The sequence below is a fragment of the Oryzias melastigma genome, linkage group LG3 (genome assembly GCF_002922805.2).
Source record: "Oryzias melastigma strain HK-1 linkage group LG3, ASM292280v2, whole genome shotgun sequence".
In the NCBI taxonomy this organism is placed as follows: domain Eukaryota; kingdom Metazoa; phylum Chordata; class Actinopteri; order Beloniformes; family Adrianichthyidae; genus Oryzias; species Oryzias melastigma.
The window spans coordinates 33,090,123-33,111,843 of NC_050514.1; the positions used below are offsets into that span (position 1 = coordinate 33,090,123).

The 21,721-nt window shown below is 38.5% G+C and overlaps 1 protein-coding gene across 4 annotated transcripts in view; it reads left to right on the plus strand.

Moving 5' to 3' along the window:
- si:ch211-186j3.6 (neural-cadherin) overlaps positions 1 to 21,721 on the plus strand; it is a 482,505-nt gene that overhangs the window by 317,142 nt on the left and 143,642 nt on the right. For all 4 annotated transcript variants that reach the window (XM_036211377.1, XM_024294975.2, XM_036211378.1 and 1 more), the window contains 2 exons: positions 1,174 to 1,403; positions 9,179 to 9,456. In XM_036211377.1, the coding sequence (XP_036067270.1) occupies positions 1,174 to 1,403; positions 9,179 to 9,456 (508 nt within the window). The remainder of the gene's footprint in view (positions 1 to 1,173; positions 1,404 to 9,178; positions 9,457 to 21,721) is intronic.

Here is a 21,721-nt window from a genome sequence, read left to right on the forward strand (position 1 = left end):
CTAGCTTGATGCTAACGTATAATGCTTAAGTCTGCTAGCTTGATGCTAATGTTTAATTATAGATACTAATGTAATAATTAGACTTTTATGCGTGATAAACCATAGTTAATAAAACATTGTTAGTTTTTTTAGCTAAAAGGAAAAATTAAATCACAGATTTTAAATTTATTGTGCTTTACAGGCACCTGTTATTCACAAAAAGTTGACTTTCAGCTTTTCTTGTCGACATAATTGAGTGAATTAGCTTTTTGCATCTTGAATTCCTTCCAACATCCCATAATTAAGGCCCTGAAGGTTGCTGTCCTTTTTGACTTTCCTCATTTATATATTTATATTTTTTTCAGCTTGAAGCCAAATTGCAATGATCCTAATGGCTGCAGCGTTCCCACATCCAATAATTTGCCTGGGATGAGATATTCCAACATACGTTATCCTAGAGATTGCCCGTCAGAAAACAACTTTAGATGCCATCAATTTTGCATTTAACGCGGGCGCCATCAAATCAGGCCGCCCCGCTAAAGGGGTGCAATGCTGCATTAAGTAATGGCGCAGGTAGAAGTCTCCGTATTCATCTTCATAAACGTGGTTTTTTGTCATGTGTTTTATGTTGTGACTGGGAAAAAGGCTCACATGCATTAAAAGATTGCAAAGCTATTATCTTTATTATCTTGAGCAGACGGCCACGTCAGACGGCGCAGGCTTCGGCTCCCGTCCGCTCTAAACTTTTCTGTTTCAGATTTTATTTTTGAAGTGTGTCTGCTTTTAGCCTTCAGGGATAATGCGGCATCAGACACATCCTGCTTCTCTTATGGGATGTAGTGAAGTTCAGAGGGGAGATGAACGTCTTCTTCTGAATTCTGTGTGAAACCTCAGACTTAAGCTGTAAAGACTTTATAATCTCCGTAAAGCTTTTTTTCTGGATGGTCTCCGTTCCAATCTCAGTAAAAAAAAAAAAATCTCGTTAGCATCTTAGCAAAAGCCAAAGATCCTCTTCCTGCTGCAGCTTAGACATGATACTTGTTACAGTGAAATAAAACCAGATAAACAACCGCTAAGCTCTTTGATATCATTGGTGACATAAGTGGTTAAGTTAACGGAGATTTTAAGTTCGTTTTTGATTGACTTTCTGATTTGGAAAAAAACTTTTTCAAATGTTGCTGGTGTGTTCCTCAGACATCACAGCAAAGGAATTCATTGAAATGAGAGGGAAGCATCGGAGTCGCTACGAGCTGCTGGTGGACTTCCTGTCGGAGATGCTCTCCGTTCCGCCGGACGACGTCAACATCTTCAGCCTGATGGACGCCAAGGACAGAATGCTGGACGTGCGCTTCGCCGTGCACGGAGGCCCAAACTTCCTGCAGCCTGAGAAGATCCACGGTTATCTGGCAGCCCACAAGCAAAAGGTCGGTCAGATTCTTCTTTAAATCCAACTCCACTTTTCTTCTTCTAAAAGGGCTGATAAGTGATTAGAATTTGGTAAATTCATGTGCTTTGGTATATGAGGGATTTTAATTGAAGGGTAGCTAAGAAGCTACGATCACGCCACCATCAGAAACTTGCATTTAAGCAACAATTTCCAATAAAACGTTTATGGAAATACGTTCAAAACTCATGTTTGTCCATCACTACACATATTTTTAAGACACTATTTGGGCTCCACTTACAAAACACATCCATTGAACATGTTGAAATTTGAATTATTTGCGCTGAAATTCCCTTTTCTGTTAATTGTGTAGTTCAAAGAAAGTGTGTTATTTTTCTGTCGCCAGAAATTTCCCCATTGGTAAAGGGTTAACCTTTAACATGGTACTGATACTGATGATACTTCAGGATGAAGCCCCGCCCACTTGAAGGTTTAATTTATCACAAAAACACATATGTATTGTCATAAATGAGAGTTATTGAACAAAAAGTAGAAAAAAACAAGATAATTAGATCCAAGAAATCTCCAAATCTGTTCCTCCTTGGGTATTTTAAGGAGGATAAAACAGAGATGAAGTTTGGTAACACTTTGGGACAGGAAGAAAGTATCCCTGTAGATGAAGAGATCGAACAGGAGAGGAAGACCGATTGACTTGTGTTGTTAATTGTAGTTAAGTCCGATTTCTGACATTGACTCAGTTTGAAAGGGATTTCTCCAAATGATCCGAGCAAACCTTTAAATCAAGAGTTGAAACTCAACATCTGACAAATATCTCAAATATTTCATCATGAACTCCTCACAGCTCGTTTCATAAGTTCCAGAGTGGCACAGCAGTTGTGCAGCGACCATGACACACAAAGCAGAAGTAGAGAAAGAAAATGTTGTTTTTACTGAAATACTAATGAACACGTGTGTAATAATTCTCAGGTTCATCTCATTTTTTTACTACAGTACATGAAGCTTCGTTAGGGCTGCTATGAGTATCCAGCTACTAAGATATTAGTAATCAGCTTCCAGATATTTGAGTATGAATATCCGTGACGTCCAAAACCGCTGATTAGATGGTTATGTATCACAAATTATATCGTCATTGCAATATTAACTACTAATATTGCAAGTTTTTCTAATATTGTGCAGCCCTTGTATAAATGACAGGGATTTACTACATATTTTAATTTAATTCATCCAGTAAAAAGATATAGCAACAAACATTATATTAAATAGTAAGAATCGTGGTTCGGTTTGTGAATCGTTGATTTGTGAATCGAATCGCCACTGAAGTAACGATCCAACGCCTTAAGCTAAGATGTTGTCTAAGTCCATTTATTTTAATAAATATCAAGGTTTTGACTTTCCACCTCTTTTATTCTGAAATGTTCTTATGTTCTGGGTTTTTCCCCATGTAACTATATTTTACAGCTAAAAAAACAAAGAGTTTTACTCTGAAAAGCTTTATTTACAATAGCTGCACCATTTTCCTCAGCAAATCGTCTTCTCAGGTTTTAATACGTCTTTGTTCCACAAACTTCTTCTTGTTTCATATTCTCTCCAGAATGTTTTGGGTCACAGTGGTGATGCTTCTCCTGCAGGAACCTGCAGGTTCTGGAAATAAACATGAGCTTGAGGACAGGGAGTCGTTTGTTTGGATTTTGATCTTTAACACGTTTTGATTGAAATCGACTCTCCCGTCACGCTAAGAAAATCAAACCAAACAAAACATCCTAAATACAAAGTAACTGTAAAGGAAAATGTGTAATCGTGTCCTTCCTCCCCATCAGTCATGTGAGGGTCAAAGTTGACGTAGAAATGGACGGATTAGCTGATATCTCTCCCCATCGTGTCTCATTAGAGTGCATGCAGCCTTCTGCTCCACTCTTACATGAAGCTGCTCCTATATTTAGACTGACATTTATTTGAAAATGAGGGGTTGTGAACTGAAATCTCTTAAATATACATTAGCAAGTGAAGGAGTGACACAAGTGCAGTGGCTTTGCTTTCTCCACGTCCAGCTCCTGCTGCTTGTGTTTAATCCGTCAGAACAGGACGACGAAAACTGCTTTGTGACATTTAACAGTCAAAATACAGTTTGGATGTGACATCCTCGCCGTCTCATCAGTGCAGGAAGTAATCGTTATTTCTTCCTGTAATGAGATCAAATCGTTCGGCCACCAATCAGATGTTCATTCTCTTTTCATCTTCCTCTCCATCTTCATCACTCACACCAGCCTCCTTCATCTCCTTCATCTCTGCATCCATGAACCTCCAGCTGATCTTATTCCTCCACCCTCAGCATCATTTCCTCTTCTTTTTATTAGTATTTCTTAAAAATGTGGTTCTTGGTTTCTCTGCATTAAGCTGAAGTGTAAAATAATGGTTATGTGAATGTTTAGGAAGCGTTCACACTAGAGTGATTCTCCTGCTCCTTTCTGTATGTGTTTCGTCACGTAACGTTCAGCTCGTTCAGGACATTACTGCTTGTATTTTTCATATTTATAAACTTTATAGTTTAGTGAAATATTGAGTGAAATATGCTCCATAGGAAATGAATGAAAATGTCTTCAATTGTCAAAATTTTAAGTAGATTAACAACAAACCTTTAAATATATTCATGGGCTGTTTTCATGGAATTAAAAAAAAAATTGGAGTTACCAAATATTTTAGCAACATGTTAACGGTTTGGTTAATTTGTTATCTGTTGGTTTTTTTTTAGGCTAGTTTAGAGTTTAGCTTCTATTTAAAAACACGTTTTTGATTATTTTAATTTACTAAGGAACTTTAGGCAATTTTGGAGTTTAGCTTCTATTTTAGCAACATGCTAATGTTTTTGATTATTTTGTTATCTACTGCGGTTATTTAGGCTAATTTAGAGTTTAGCTTCTATTTTAACAACATGCTACATTTTAGTTTACGGAGGATTTAAAGGCAGTTTTTGAATTTAGCTAGTAATTATCTAATGTGCTATCTTTCTTTTGGCTAATTTTGTATTTACTGAAGTTTTTTTAATCCTAATTTGAAGTTTAGCTAATATTTTAGCAACATGCTAACGTTTTTGGCTAATTTATTATTTACTGGGGTTTTTTAGGTTAATTTAAAGTTTAGCTTTTATTTTAGCGACAGGCTAACGTTTTTAACTAATTTATTTTACTGAAAAATTGAAGGCAGCTTTTGAACTTAGCTAGTAATTAAGCAATGTGCTAGCTTTTTTATGCAACACGCTACAGTTTTTGGCTAATTTATTATCTGCAGAGGTTTTTATTTTAGTTTACTGAGATATTTTGGGCAAATTAAGTTTGATGAGTTTAGCTCATATTAAGCAACACACTAACATTTTGGCAGAATTGGCCTGTAATAGGGATTTTAAAGCAATTTTACTTCATTTTTTTTAGAAATTTAGGTCAACTTGAGCGCAAACAAATTTCCAATCTTTTAGCAAATGTAACATTATGCAAATAGTTTTTGCATTTACAAAAATTAAAGTAAATTGCATCACTTTTGTCAGAAAAATGCATTCACTCCAGCATTATTGCAGGTAATGCACATTTTCTAGTTTTATTTGTATTCAGATTTTAGGTATATTTTAAAACAGAGTTGAAGTTTGTGTGTTTGAATCCCAGTTCTCTGGGAGAGGACAGGATACGCACCAGTAAAACACGTTACATCATTAGCGTTCGCTCTGTGGCCAAAGGCGCCAGTCAGACCGCATTTCATGTTTCAGAAGGCCGAGTGGAAGTAGGTGTTTCATTTGCAGACTGCGTCATACGAGGTGAACTCTTCATCTGAGACAGAAGGCTGACCCTCGTTCTCAGAGGGAACGTACAGCCAAGCCGGATTAACATTTTCAAAAACCTCCAGTTTGTCCGTGATCGGGCCGGTCAGTTCAGGTGAGTCACCGCTCTCGGCCTTCGGCGTCTCTGCTGCTTACCTCTTGCCTCATACAAAGCGGGGTTGGAGTTACGGAGAAAAAGGTAAAAGCATGAGGATAAAATATCTGAAGGAGAATGAGGCCAGAGAGAAGGATGTGTAAGTGGAGAGGAATGGGCTTTCAGGTGTGATTTGTGAGGAGGGGCCAAAGCGTTTCATCTGAATTCAGCCAAGATCTCAAGTGGAGGCATTGATCAGAATGAGATGTGAAGCTCGGGGGTGGTGGTGCTGGAGGGGGGCGTGAAAGCAAGCAGAGGAGGAACACTGGACAAGAAGGAAGAATGGGAAAGGGGGCGGGACGATTCCTAACGTTCCTAATTCTCCAATAAGACCTCAGAAGAAGATGATTAAAAAGGAGAAAAGTCTCCATTCCCTCCATCCATCGGTTCCTGCTTACATCGACTTAATGATAAAACTCAATCCTCTACGTTTTCAGGCCGGCTCTTTCCACTTAATGATTCACCAATTTTCAATTTCTTTAAAACCACTTGGATGTCAAAGGTCATCTTTCTATTCTATTATTGGAGTTTCAAGCCATACAAGAGGATTGCAGAAGACTTCAAATGCACCAGAACAATAGTCACAGGAACAATACATCCCTCAGGTCTTGTTTTTTGCTCTTCTTGTACTGCAGGAGTGGACTTGTAGTCCTCTGCGTGTTACACTTGGAGATATGAAATATCGGGAACGCTCCATCTTTGCAGACTGTAGAGCTTTTTGATTTTGTTGCAAGAAAAATCATTTTCCTTATGAAACAAAATCATTGCCTTTAAAGAAGGTTTATAGTTCATACAAGCTGTAGCGTTCCTGCAGCAGATAAAGATGAAGACGTTAATCCTACTCTCATGAGATGTGAGGGAAGTTAGGACACTTTATTTTGTACAACACCTTTCACAGGTAAAATCACAAAACGGTTCACGGATTAAAACACTAAACAAAGCAGATTACAGGACAATTAATTAAAACCTCTAAATAAATCTGTATTTTCATCTTAAAAGACTACAGTGTTGATGACCTGACCGGAGAGGTACGGCGGCCCTGAAGTGCAAATCACATCAACAAATCACGACGCAAAAAACATTTTAGAGATCAGAAGGACAATTTAAAAATTAGAACAAATATAAAAAAAACAGCATTACATTTTAGAAAACAAACAAATTTCCAGAAACCAAAATGTAAAAAACAAAAAACCTTTTTTTATAAAACCAAATGCGACTATAGTGGGATCTCTGATCGGAAGATTGCAGGTTTGATTCCCGCCTTTCGTTGAGTGAGGTCACCTCGAGTTTTATACCAAGTCTTGGAGACCTTAAAGACCCACTCTAATGAAAACTGTGTTTTTTCATGTTTTTACCAATGTCTTGTTGCATTTTTCTCATTGTAGAGGATCTATGCAAAATAAGTCTACATTTCTGAGTATTTCTTATTTCAAATCATGTTGGATCAGAAAACTGGATCCTTGTTTCTTTTCTGCTCTCTCTGTTCTCACTTAGGTGTGCAAGACACGACTGATCCAATAGTGCTTGTAATTTTTCTTTTTTGTGCCACTAATGCTAGCTTGAGGCCATAAGCTAAACAGAGCTCTTAGCGACAGGGAGGGGGGTCTCCTCCGAGCCTACAGTCCGGCCCACAAACCATAATTGTATTTCTAATGAGCTTCTACCGCTGTGCATCAAAAATATGTCTTAAAAAAACGACAAAATCTTTTTGGTTTTAAAATGAAAATACCACTGGGAATCATTTTACAATAAAATATATATAGTTGGAGTGGGCCTTTAAGTAGGTTCAGACCAGGAAACTGATACCAACAGTTAAGGCCTGAACCATTAAGACCTCTAAAACTCAAATTATTAAACATTCTAAAATTAAAAGGCAACCAACGTAAAGATGATAAAACTGGTGAGATGTGGGCCATTTTACTGGTTCCTGTTAAACGCATGCAGCACCATTTCGTATAAACTGTAGTAGATTCAAGAACTAATTGATTGTTTAGGAGAACTATGGCTCTGGTGTTCCAAACAGGAAGTACCCGCTGGTTCCAAGAAGCCGAAATCCCATAGACTTCAACAGAGAAATAAACAGCCCTTACTGTCATTCTATTGGTCAGAATAAACATTGTTACTCCAACAGCTTTTTTTAACATGTTCTTAATAATTTATTTTTTTCTCTATTTCAAGTAATTCAAGTTATAAACTGGCCAATCAGATGCCTAAATAAAAGTAGGCGGAGCCTGCTGGCCCTCACGTCCAACATTCAAAACTTTTCATGGACCGATTTCTTGCTTCCGACTTTTAACACATTTAGTTTTGATTGGGGGAAGTGGCTGCCAAAGAAACAGTGACTGAACGATTCACTGTTTACTGAGGACGTTTGGTTCCAACATGGCAGCGTCCATAATGCAAAATAAATTAACTTTATTTCATTGTCGCCAGAAGCGAATAATTTTCTATGTGTGACATCACACTCCTTCACTCCAGTTCTTAGAAACAGTCAATAGAAAACTCTAACAGATGCTAAATTATTGAATCCGAATGTAATATGAATGTTGGAGAACGTTCTTTTTTCTCCAGGTGAAATCTTGAAGTTGTGGCTGGAAGCCACTTAGATGAGCGTTGACTCGTTTCAAGAAAGATGATGCCATGATGTAACTTAGACTATGTAATGTCACACCCAAGTATTATGTAATCTATCAGTATTTGGATTTCAGTTTTGTGTTACCTGTTGGGTCATTGTGACTTACATTGAGTAGAACAAACTAATTTGACTCAAAATGATGTTAAGTGCCGCCTTTCTTTTTCTCTAAAAAGAGTAAAAACCAAATAAAAGGTTAAATGATTCATCCGTCATTTCATGGAGTGAGTGAACTGTGTGAGGCCTAAAGTTCAAGCTTCTTAACTTTTGCTCACTCCATTCTTTTTAAAGTGCTTCTGTTATTTAAAGCTGTGTGTGACGTTTGCAGACCCCGTGAAATATCACCATCCAGGTAGATGTTCTCATACGAAGATGCAAAAATCGTTTGTCATTTAAGAGCTGCAGCTGCTAAATAGTGCTGCCACAAACGATTATTTTAATAGTCGACTAATCACCAATTATTTTTTCAGATTAGTCAACCAATCGGGTCATTTGCAAACTGGATGTAAAGCACACAACTTAACAACAATTAGCTTTAAACTAACTAAAAACTAGATATATATACTGTAGCATGACCTGCAATAATAGTAGTGTGAAGGCAGAAAGCTGAAGTTTGTCGCAGAAGAGCTGATAGCTGAAAACGCTGAAGCTGCTTTTTAGCCAGCTAAAATATTAGTTAAATAACAAATTAGCCCCCAAAAACTTTAAAAAGAGCCTAAATTAGCCAAAACAGCTAGCATGCAGCTGAAATATTAGCTAAAATCCAAATTAGCCAAAACAGCTAGCATGCAGCTGAAATTTTAGCTTAACTCCAAATCTGCTTGAATAAAAGGAAAAAAATCCTAAATTAGCCAAAATAGCTAGCATGCAGCAGAAATTTTAGCTAAAGTCCAAATTATCCTAGAAAAAAAGGAAAAAGATACTAAATTACCCGTAATAGCTAACGTGTAGCTTAAAATTTTAGCTAAATTTCAAAATGGCCTAAAAACTATCATCTTTACTTCACTCTGACTCCATATAATTATAATATAAAGTAAAGACTAATCGACTGTTAAATTAGTCGACTGTTTGTATTGTCGATTAATCGTCAATTAGTCAGCTAATTGTAGCAGCCCTACAGCAAAGCAACATCATCAACTAAATGTTTGTTTCATTGACCGAACCATGACTTCATGATTCCTTCATGTCTCCTTCCGTCTCCAGCTCCAGTCGTACCTGCAGGTCAGCGTGTTCCAGATCCGTGTAGACGAGTGTCCCAGCTCAGGCTGTGCCGGTTCGGGCGGGTGCTCCAGCCTCCTGAACGTGCGGGACACGCCCACCGTGGTGGATTGTGGGACCATGAGTCTGGTGTCGGTGACGGTGGAGTCCACGGCCGTGTGCTCCTGTCCCGGTAGAGAGCAGGTCCATCAGTCCTGTGCCTCATATCCCAGAAACCCTTGCTTTAACGGCGGGGTGTGTGTGGACACTCAGCACGGATACAGGTGAGTTCCTCTGTGTCTGAACGAAGAACGGTAGAAAATCATCAACTGATGTATATTTGCAGACTTTATTGGGGGAGTTTTGAACTGAAAGTAACAGGTTATCTAAAACATGTCTCTAGTCCTGTAAAGGTTAAAAGTAATAGTGTTAATGTCATTAAAATGCGACCGACTTATCGCTCAATCTTTTATACACTAAACATCTCTAATTAGATTCAGTTAGATGAGGTAAATGGTGTTAATGATGTTAATCAGGTCACATGCAGAAGGTAACGTGACTGATTTTATAAGAGGCAGTCCCCACATCAGCGCTTTCTTACTGACGACCGAGGTGACTCATATTAACATGAAGGATATGTTGTTCAGACAAATGCATCTCACCAGAAATGGAATAAAACCTAAAAAACTAAGACAAATTACAGGATAAAACAAATATTAACTTAACTTGGAAGCTGTTACGTCCCCAACGGCAAACTGGCCCGGTGTCTAGGGGATATCTATCAGAGGGGACAATAACATTAAAGAGTGGACACCAACATAAAAGGAACACAGTTTATTTAAACAAACGGAAAACCTGTGTCCTGAAATAAAGCAAGAAAATCAGTGGTTAAGGTTAAAAGAACAAACCAAAATGGAGTTGGAACCTTGGCCAAAAGAAAAAGAAGTCAGGGAGACTGCTGACCCAGTCATGACAACAGTCGGAGTCAGCAGCTCCCTGCTAAGGGCTGCCTAACAAAACTACCTAATGAACAGAAATTAAACAAAGCCCGCAAATCAGAACTACCAAGGCCCAACCCCAAACTAACATAACAAAACCCAGCAATCTAAGATTGCTGAGGACAAAAAGTAACAAATGTCAAAAACCAATCACCAAACCAACACCGCACAAACCACCACCCAGCCTGCTGCTCTGCTCCCTGCCTGGCTTGGTGTGGCTGCCTCTGGCTTAAATGGACACCAGCCAATCAAGGGAGATTGGCCACACCTGCCAGGTGAGCCAAGGGGAACTGGATGGGAAAGCCAGGCTGCAGCAGCAGGATGTAACACCTCCTCCCATAAATGTGAACATGTGGTAGTGAAAAATCCTGGAAAACAAAACACATGTTCACAACAAATAAAGGTGTTACACACACACACACACAAAAAAAAGAGATTTACACAAAAGGTGAGTGAGTGAGGCAGGGGCAGCAAACCACAAAAATAAACCATACGCTAGTGTCCAAAAGAAAATGTGCACAGCAAAACCAGGGCAGAAAATGAAGGCAATACAGTCTGCAAAGAGACAGACCCCCAAACGAGTATTACCCAACAAAAAGAAGTCCACTGGTCAAATAAGGATAAATCCCCAAAACTCAAATGTGTCAGTATGAGGTCTACACACACACATACCCCAAACGAAGTACTGGCACAGTTCTGATGGTTAAACAGTGTCAGCACGAGGCACAAAGAAATGTACCCCAAACAAAGTACTGACACAACCAAAAGAACTTTGACTGAGTGCCAGCACGAGGTATAATGAAGTGTGCCTCCTAAACAAAGTACTGTTACAGCCAAGAGACTAAACGAAGTAATAGCACGAGGCACAACAAAGTGTACCTCCTAAACTGAGTACTATTACAGCCTAAAGGCTTACACAAAGTAACAGCACGAGGCACAACACACAGACACATGACCCCAAACGAAGCACTAACATAAATGTACAAATGAGCACCCGCAACAATATTGCCAGATTACACAGGGCAATAGAGGCTGCAAAAGACAGACCACAACCCTGTCCAAAATGGAATCTAACCCAGACAGGGGGGATACAGATCCCGGACGAGCCCCCATATGTCGCGTGAGGCCGAAAAGTAACAAAAGTAACAAAAGTAACCCAAACCAACACCACACAAACCACCACCCAGCCTGCTGCTCTGCTCCCTGCCTGGCTTGGTGTGGCTGCCTCTGGCTTAAATGGACACCAGCTTTTAGCATTGAAACCACCTCAGATTATGTAATCTAGGAAAATGCGCATTTTGGACAAATGCATCCTATAACAAAATTTTTCAATATGTTGAAAGTGTTTAGCTTTTGTCATACATGAAGACGTCCTAACTTACAAATGCTATTTACACACTGAGCTGGTGAAGCGTGTTCAAGAACACGCCAACCTCTGGGATTTGCGTGCACTTTAGCATTTGGTGTTAAACCTGGACTGTCGCTACCCAAAATTAGCAAATGCACTCTAGTGACGTGTAGTGAGATTCATGGAAGATGTCATCAGTCAGATTTACAAACATTTGAACCCTACAGAGCAGCTGATTCACCATTTGATTGACTAAAGTTGGAGAGTGTTCATTTCAACATTTTTTTTTTCCTTTGTTTACAAACTAACAGAAAAAAAACTGTAATTATTGACTTACTTTTACTCATAAATGAAGTCCATCTGCCTCTCCTTCTAAAGAAAAACATGCATAACCTGTTTGTAGAAGTCTTCCTTTTCTTTCTTCAGTTTTCAAAGTCTCTCTGTCTCGATGAAGATCACTGCCAGTGACGTGTCTAAACAAATTCCTAAGTTAAGACACCTAATCCTCCATTTAGAAAATGATGTTAAAGAATATCTGGAGGGCTGCACTTGACTTGCTACCACTAATTCTATTATTCTTTAGAGGCGTTTTTTGGCACACCCACGCCCTCTGCCTTGAGGCCGGAGTACTGCACTATTTCTAAAGCACATTTTTACCAAATAAAAAGACTAAATGAGTTACAAACTAGCACCAATGTAATCAAACAGATGGCGAGAGATAGAAAAATGAAGTATTTAAATAAAGCATATTTTCTGATGATAGAAAGACTGAATTAGTAAACTGGATGTGGCCGCTGCAGCTCCAGTCAGTGTGTCTGCCTCCTCTGACTGCACATCACTGATGTTGAAACACACAGTTGAAACAGGCTTGGTGCAAAACGTTGAAGCTGGGAAAGTCTCATTAATCTTGTCTTTTTTTATACAGCTCTATTCCCATATATGAAATACTATGTCAGACTGTGATTATTCATTTCTCCTCCGTGATCTATTCTATGTCACTATTTCTGAACTACCAAATTCGAGTCCCTGACTGGTCAAAATTTAACTGGCAAGAACGTGAGAGTTTTGTACGTGGAAGCCTGAAACACACATTTATGTGTATTTGCATAGACTTTCCACTGAGTGTTCGCTCAAACGCATGTTTCTGAGCTCGGTGTGAACATCCCATCACAGGCCTGCAGACTCAAACACCTCCTCCATGTGGGGAAACACATGACAGTAAATCCAGTCCCACCGTTGTTTATAGCACTAACATGCAGTACCTCACACATTTTAAAAGCAGCTCTCAGGGTGTTTTACTATGTGTTGGATGAAGAGAAAAACTGCCATCAAACTCTTTTGACAGCTGTAAAAAAATTGACAAAAGAACGCAGAACTACTAAAGGAAAAAATCTGAGAAAAGCTTCAGTATTCAGCAGGTGAACTCCTCATTTGAGTTCTCTGTTTGTGTTGGAGGGAAGCTGGAAACAAGCTGAAATAGTTTGAGAAATAGAACGAACATTTAAATGCTTACTAAGCATTCACACAATCAAATGTTCACACTTTCAGCAATTTCTGTAATCTTGGTATCAAAATGTTTAGCTCGTTCAGAATATTACTGCTTGTATTTTTTGTTCATGAACTTTATAGTTATTTAATTATTGAGCGACATTTACCCCTTAGGAAACGAATGAGAAGGTCTTCAAATGTTCAAAATTCTTAATTGATTTGCAAAAAAACCTTTAAATAAATTCATAGCCCATGTTTACATCTTTTAAAGGAATTAAAAAAATAAATAAAAAACTTTGGCTAATGGAGCATCTAGGTTTTTATGCTAATTTGGAGTTTAGCTAGTATTTATACAACGAGCTAGCTTTTTTGGCTAATTTGGCATCTGCTGAGGTTTCATAGTCTAATTAGGATTTTAGCTAATATTTTACCAACATGCTAACGTTTTTGGCTAATTTGTTATCTACTGGGGTTTTTGGGGGCTAATTTGGAGTTTAGCTTCTATTTTAGCAACAGGCTAACATTTTTGACCAATTTAGTTTAGGAATTTTAGGCTATTTTTGAGCCTAGGTAGCTTTTAGGAAACAACGTCGCTTTTTGGCTAATTTGGCATCTACCACTGTTTTTTGGGCTAATTTAGAGTTTAGCTCATATTTAAGCAAAACACTAAATATTTTTGCAACATTGGCTTGTATTAGAGATTTATAAGCAATTTTGCTACACATTGTTCAGAAGTTTAGGTCAACTTCAGTGCTCTTTCATAGTTCTTTAACAAAATCTCCAGTCTTTTAGCAGATTTAACATTTTGCAAATAGCTTTTGGATATTCAGCAAATCACTTCAGCAATTGAAGTACATTGCGTCACCAATTTTAGCAATCTACTTCAGCATCTTCAGCGACTACTTTAAGCAAAAAGTATTCACACTAGCATTATTGCCAGTAATGCAACTTTTCTAGTTTCTGTTAATATTTTGGTAAAATAAGGAATTATTTGGAGCAATTCAACAATAAATGCATATTTTTTCATACTTTCACAAGCAAAATCTGAGTGAGGAGCCTCAAATAAAAAGCTGTAACCCACCAGCTTTGACATAAGACACGTCTAAAAGCGTCTCCCTGACCTTCAGCAGCAGCTCAGCACTTGAACAGCTGCTCCTTTTATCCTTCAGACTCTTCAGTGCTCACAAACTCATAAAAAGACGCAAAGAGAAAAGCTTTTCTCCACAGCGAGGAGCGCAGAGTTTTCTTCCCACCACAGTTTCATCATCTTACAGGTGTAACAATATTCTAAAAGTAGGAAATAATGTTGTAAGAAACAAGCAAAACACGTTTTATGTTGAGATTCATTTTGGTTTCACAACAATTAGAGATTAAACTTTTAGTTTTAAATCTGATGCAGGATTTTCATCATCTAAAATGCAAAACACAGTAATTCCCTGTGCCACACTCTGCTCAGACTCAAAGCATCACATTTGCATAAATTGAAGGATTATTGTTGATATTCATGAAATCTTGTTAGTAATTTAATGTGTAAATAAAGTTATTTTTCGAGTTAAAAGTTCCACAACCTGTAAGGGACCTGTGTGTAAAGTGTTTCTGAATCCTCCCCAGAGGGACGACTGAGCAGCTCGGTTCGCTCATTAATTTTTGGGAAAATTAACTCCTAATTCAACCTTTCACCTTGTTGGTCCTCCGTTTTGCTACGACCGTGTTCTGAGTAAAAAGAAAGCTTTCACAGCCAATGATAGGTTATTTCTGAAGAGAAAAAGAACAAAAACGTAACCCAAAAGTAAACTTTGTTCTAAACCTATCAATACTATATGCTGCTTAAAGCCATAACTGCATTAAGACATAAAGACCTAAAAGAGACACTTTCTCATCCATTTATTGTGTTGAAACTTCTAAAGTTTTGAGATATATTTTCTTTACAGAGGTGTTTATTTTTCCTCACATATTTATTCATGAAAGGTGAGAGTAAATGATCTTTTTCAAGGATATCAGGTCTATACTTTCTCTTGAGGGCATCTTCAGATTCACCTGTGGCCATTGAGTGGCTGCGCTGGAGCAGTTAGGCCATGGACCTTGTTTGCTCACCGACTGCACAGTGGTGTAGTGATTAGCACTCTATCCTCACCAAGGGAAGCTTGTGGTTCAAGTTCTAACTGTTTTTCTTCTGTGTGGAGTTTGCACGTTTGCACTGTTTTCTACAACTTCCTTTCAAAGTCCTAAAACATGCTTCATAGGTTGATTCCACATTGCCGCGCCCGTACCGCGTCCAATACTGTGTCTTGAAGGTTGGGGGCCTATGATTTAATGGGAACAGCCAAGACGTCAAAAAATAAACAACAAGTCGTGGAACTCAAAATGTCAAAAAGTGACGTGGAGGCGGCCCAAACCATAGGTCCATATGTGATGATTTGGGAGTGAGAATGTGTAGACATGTTAGGCGTGTGGTTGTTTGGCTATACATTGGACTGGCAAATCATCTAGAACAAATGTGCCAAAGTCACAAATGCTAAAATCACTTTCAAGATGCCCGATGTGTACGTAGCATAAGGCATTCTTCCCAGCTTTACTCCTGATGATCTTCCAGATCCCTCCCTCAAGGATCCTGCTGGCTTTCAGAAACCTCTCCCTACTTGGTGCCGATCACCTGGATCAGGTGTGCTTTGCCACAATGGCGGGTTGGTTGGAAAACATGTAGGACACTAGCCCTCGAGGCCTGGAGTTTGACACCTTTGATGTAGGGACTTGAATCAGCAACTTTATGCTGATTTTCCACTGAATGGTCCGGACTGGACCGGTCCACTCGTGGCCAGTTTAGAATGGTCCTGGCAAGTCAAGTGAGCGTTTCCATTAAGTGTTGGACCATCAAGACGCATGTGAGGTTTAGACAGATGTCGTAGCTGTGCGTCATAATGGTGCGACTACAGCGGTTCTGTGTATTTGGGGATTTGTCTCCGGTCCCCAACCCCCGTGAATGAGGGGAGAATACTGAATTCAAAGCATTTAAGATTGCGGGAGGAGCGGAAGAATCCACCCAAAAAGAGGACAAAACTTTCAGCTTGGATCTTGAGTCGGTAAAAGTGCCGATTGGACGCTTGCTGTTGTTTTAATACCGTTCACCAATCAATGGATTTCATCGTATGATGACAGTAGCTCCGCCCTAACTGGTTTGTTCCATTTTTCTATGGACCTACAACCAACAGTAGACCAGAAATGGTAGGAATGGGTCTCTTTTATAATGAAAATGCTCAAAATACCATTCTGGTCCGGTCCAGTCAGGTCTGGACCACTCAACCAGGCACAGAGATCATGTCACTTCGGACACTACAGCCCAAAGATTACTGGAGAATCATGTTCAGAGGGTCAGATGGACCCACAAAAGCAACATTTTGAGAAGTTTCCCAGGCACAGAAATCTCAAACTCCATCTCTTCTGAGCTTCATATTGAATGTTTCTGGTGGGGTTCCTCTTGGGTGGTTTTTCTGGTGCGATTCATCGCTTTATACTTGTAAATAAGATCAGAAATGAGGTTTTCCATTTCAACAAATTTTTTCAAACACCCAGGAATGAGTCGGGTCTTTAGAGCTTGTGGTGGAACAAAACGCAGGATCTGATGGTTTGGCCTGATGATCTGTAACTCCTCAGGCTTGACTCTTTAATGGTCGGATTGAAGGGCTCTTTGCAACCAATTAAATACAACATCAGCGAGTGGGCCGATGCTTTTATCACCGTCTTAACTGGTACTTCCAGCAGAATCTGGGTTTCATGATGAAATGAACAGCAAATTCTTACACTCGTATTGGTTTATAAAGAAAGTGGGAAACTTCCTGTTCATTGCGATGGAGAGTGACAGTTTACAGAAAAGGTTGTGCTTTGTTCTTCAGCCAGTGCCGGCTTTGGAATTGACTGTTCATTTCATCATAACACTCAGAATGGCATTTGTTCTCAGCTAAGACGATGATAATGGCTTATCCAACCTAAACAGCTTATAACCAATTATCTATGAAGCTCAAAAAGATGTGAACCGCGCTGCTGTTTGCCTGAACCGATCGTCATTCTTAAAGAAGCATCAGTGGCAAAGGCAGTAGAAGCAGAGGTCCAGGCTCTGCCTCGTATTGTGTTGTGGCCTCTTTGTTGCTGTGAGACAATAAACCTGCCAGCCAATCATGAGAGAGTAGCAGTAAATGCTTTCAGCACAGAATTTGAATTTATGGTTTTGTTTGTCAGATCCACACTCTGAATGCTGTTTAAATGCATTTTGTGCAGTCACACATAAAAACCCACAAACAGCTGCCACTCAAATGTTGAGTGGAGATCAAATTTAGTCCAAATGCAGGAAAGTGAGGTTTTTGTTTTTTATGCATTAGGAGCTTGTTGTTTTTTATATGGACATTTTTTTTTGAATACTTTCATGGTGTTACTCACCTAAAAATCAAAGGACCCATACTATGATTTTCTTAAGCCTTTCAGAGTAAACTTTATGAATTATTTTTGTAAAATCTTTTCCTACCCAGAAGTAAAACGACTCAATCTCTGAGGCATGACGTTATCTGCAGCATGTCTACGTTTCTCCCACAAAAACAAACCTCCAGCCTCCAGTAGCCCTGGCGTTCACAGACAGAACGGTGATTGGTTCATTTTGCGGTGTCAAAATGCAGACAATATCAGATGAACATTTCAGGATTTACTGAAATGATGAGAACATTTTTCTGATTAACGCCAGCTGTGAACGTTTCTTTTCTCTTTACAGCATCATCAATCTCTGTATCAAAAATCCTTTTAGATTTCATGCGGATAATGTTCCAGGAGACACACGCACAATAATCCACGGTCAAACCAGTTCTTCCGATTTGTTGCCCCCTCTCTCCACCAAGAAGTAGTCTGCTCTCTTTCCGCACCAGGAAATAGTCGGCTCCTTCTCTGCAGCCATCTTCCCAATATCACTCTCACAGTCTGCTTGCGCCATTCTCTGGTATTTATTTATTTTTTTCTCAGATGCTTTAGAATCCACCTTAAATGTGGTGCAGATTCCTCACCAGAATGTTCTTTGGCGAATGCCACCGCACAAACTGTAAACACTAAATTGAATCAGTGTTTCTGGGCAGTTGCTACACTGGATCACAACACAATCAGCACAGACAGCTAGCACCGCTAGCTTCAGAAGCTGCCAGAGAAAGTGTGTTTGTGTCCGAACCTCCCACATTCTGAAATCTTGAAAAGATTTCAATTTGAGAAATTTCACTATAACTTAAGGAAATTATTTTTTTTCTCTCTTGGATTAAATTTGAGGCGACAAGAGAAACAGCTAAAATTTGTATCTGTCAATTTGAACCTTTAAGCACTGAAGATGTAACACTGATGATAACACTCGCTCTTTCACTTACCGTAACTATTCAACATGATTCAACTGATTGTAACGCGGAGAAAAACAGCTTTTTATATCAGCTTTTATCCCAGTTAATTCCTCTTCAGAATTCACTGAAATTACTGTACATTAACTGCATCGATGGTTGAAAGAATGTCAACACTGAAGCCAAAAGCTCCGGTTTTAAAGGGTTAACCAGCATGCAGTCTGCTGCACTGCAGGAGGCAGAACGACTGAATTGCAGTTTGACAGTTGGACAAATAAATTACTATATTTAATGTGATGGATTTTTTAAGAACAATGAAAAAAAAGATAATTGTTTGATTTTTCTGATGTTAATCTCTCATCGCTCTAAGTTGGAATCACTTTTAATTTGTGATCTTCCGTCCAAGTAAAAAAATGTTTATAAAAACTGTCATGGAGTTTTTTAGAGAATCTTTTAGGAAGCATTAAGTATTTATTTGATTTTTTTTTTACTTTTTATTCTTTGTGTGACGGGTAACAATAACATTTCTCCAGATCAGGATCCATATTCTATGATTAGGGAGCTGGAGAGAATTCTGATTTGTTGGCATCCACGCTCAAACCTGACACACTGAAGTGGAGTGAACCGGCTGGGAAGTCTTTGCAAAGTATGAGACAAGCAGATGACAGAGAGAGAAGAAAGCAAAGCATGCAAGGTTGTCAACCCAGGGACACAGCTGCTGTGTGATTGTCACACCTTCAATCATGTTGCAGTACCTGAGCCGTGCAGCATCTGCTGTGTGATTCTGCAGGTTCACAGGAAACTCCAGGTGTCAAAAACACAAAATGAAGATTGAATGAGGAAGAGCCGCTTGAATGAAAGACAAAAGCCGCTGTGAAAAAAACTGGAACAAAAGTTGGAAAGCAGGAGCCGGAAAAGATGAACGGATGCAGCCGTACGTCAATAAAAAACGACAAATAGAACAAAAACACGTCAGTCAGGGAGGACCCCAAAAATAAATAACAGTCCAGGATGGCAGCAAAAACATGGCAAAAATGAAGGCAGGGGGATTAATGATAAGATTTGGGAGGTGAGTGGGTTTGGGGGGGAAAGGTGGGATTACAACACCGGAGCCAAAGTTAAACCCGATTCTCTGCAGACGCAGAACGAGCAAAACAAAGCCAACGTAAGAGGATTGAACTCAGACGGTGCATCTGAATGTTATGTTCACAGGGAATTAGGCTGACATTACAGAACCGCAAAGACGTCTTCAAAGAGCCTCCGAGCATGTGGAGCACAAGTTTCATCTATAAAGTTGTTGTTGAGACACAGTTTTTGTTGCTTTGTATAATTGTGCATAAATATTTCATAAACACATTTTACACACAAACACTAAAACTTTTGTTTTAGTTTTACACAAGTGAAATTCTAAAACAAATGTTGTTTTTATGCTCATCTTAGCTAAATGATTACTAACATGAAGTTACAGTATGTTCTCTTTTGGTTTGTGATTGTGTTTCTGAAGGTCTATTAGATTAGATTAGATTAGATTAGATTAGATTAGAAATGGTTTATTTCAAGCAATCAAAAGAAAAAAGTAAATTAATCTCCAATACAATCAACCCTCAAGTTTACATCCATAAAGACTTGTCAAAGACAGGATAACTAGACATTAAGAGATCGCCTGAAAGGGAGTGGGAGGAAACGAATTTATATAATCCCACCCCGGCCCTTCAAGTGTATCATAATTATACAGTTTGTAACTTAAGATCAAATATTTATATCTTTACAACAAAGATTCAGGTTGTTAAGAGTCCTCAAGTAACAGTAAATCACGACTATTTAAGTAGAAATTACACAATTTCAGACTTTGTCATTGCATATGCAGATCTATGATCAAAATATACAGGTTATTTGTCATAAAAAAATCAATGTAAATCAAGTATCAAATATCAACAAAAATATTTGTCTGCAGATTATTTTACATTGAATTAATTTGTTTTAAAAATCACTCAGATTCAAATAAAATACTACATTATATTATAAAATTAAAGGTTAATCAGCTTGAAATGATGAGTTACCCCTGAGCCCTCTCAGTTTACAGAGGCAAAGGTGAAAAGAAAAAGGCTAAATTTGTGTGTTTTTGACCACACGCACACCCATACACACACTGATGTTGTTGTAGCTGCCGTCACAGCCGGACCGTTAGAAACTAATTAGCAACTTACCAATCAGGGGCTGGCCGCTCTACACCATGTTCTTGTGACACCGTGGAGGTTTTGTGTCAGAAAACAATAAGCATTTGTACCTTATGGCATGTTAGAGCCTCTCCAGGTGCTGCAGACACCAGCACTGCCTGGTACTTTGTCCTTATCCTCCACTCTGCATTGCACTGATTTAATCGATAGTGCACACTCAATCTCCATTAAACCATCCAGTTTCTACTTGAAATCCAAAACACAATCACTCTTAGTTAATCACTTGCAAATCCTGATTATACAGAAAATCCATTTTATTTGCATTTGCAAGTCATGTTGCTCATTTCAGTAAATTAGGCCCATGAAGGCGTAAGAAAGTGACCGGATTGTTTCCTTAAAAATCGGAGAGATTAGAGACGAATCTGTTACTGTCTCACGGAATCATATTTTACACGTCGACTCTGTGGTATTATATTAACAGCTACAAACATTCAGTTTTCTCTGTGAAATGAGACAAACAAACAGGAGTTTGTTGTCTTCCTGAAATGAAAAGATTGTTTTTGATGTTTTTGACATGTTCCTGTGGCATCAAATGTAATACTTGCTGTAAAAAGCCTCATTATGAGGTGTTTTCATTTAGATTTGTGACATTATGTTGCAATAAAAGATCAAAACACAGCATAAAAAGTGACTTCATTAAGTTTTTTTTTTATTTTAACAGACTTCTAACCTTTACTTTGACACCAGCAGGTAGGGCTGAGTATCACCAATACATTCCAGGCTACAATTTTCCTGCTCCGCCCCGTTCAGATGCATCCACTTCTAGATAAATAGATCCATGAACGTCTTTCTTTTCCTGGTCTAAGCTGGAATCTGAATCTAAATTTTATGGCTGGATAACTTCAGTGTTGCTCGCCATTTTTGTTGCACCGCTAATATATATATATTTTTTTTTTTTTTTCGCTAAAAACAACATCATCCTTACTAGAAAAAAAAAATAAATGAATTATTTGAAAATAGATTAAAAAAATATTAAATTGTGACTTTAAATTTGTCAGGAAACTTTTTTGGAGTTTGCTTTAATAAAAGTGAGACTTTAAAACCAAACCTTTTTAGGAAATCAAAGAGCAAATCTCATTTCTAAAAGTTTATTTTTTTCACATAAAGAACCCAGACTTCAT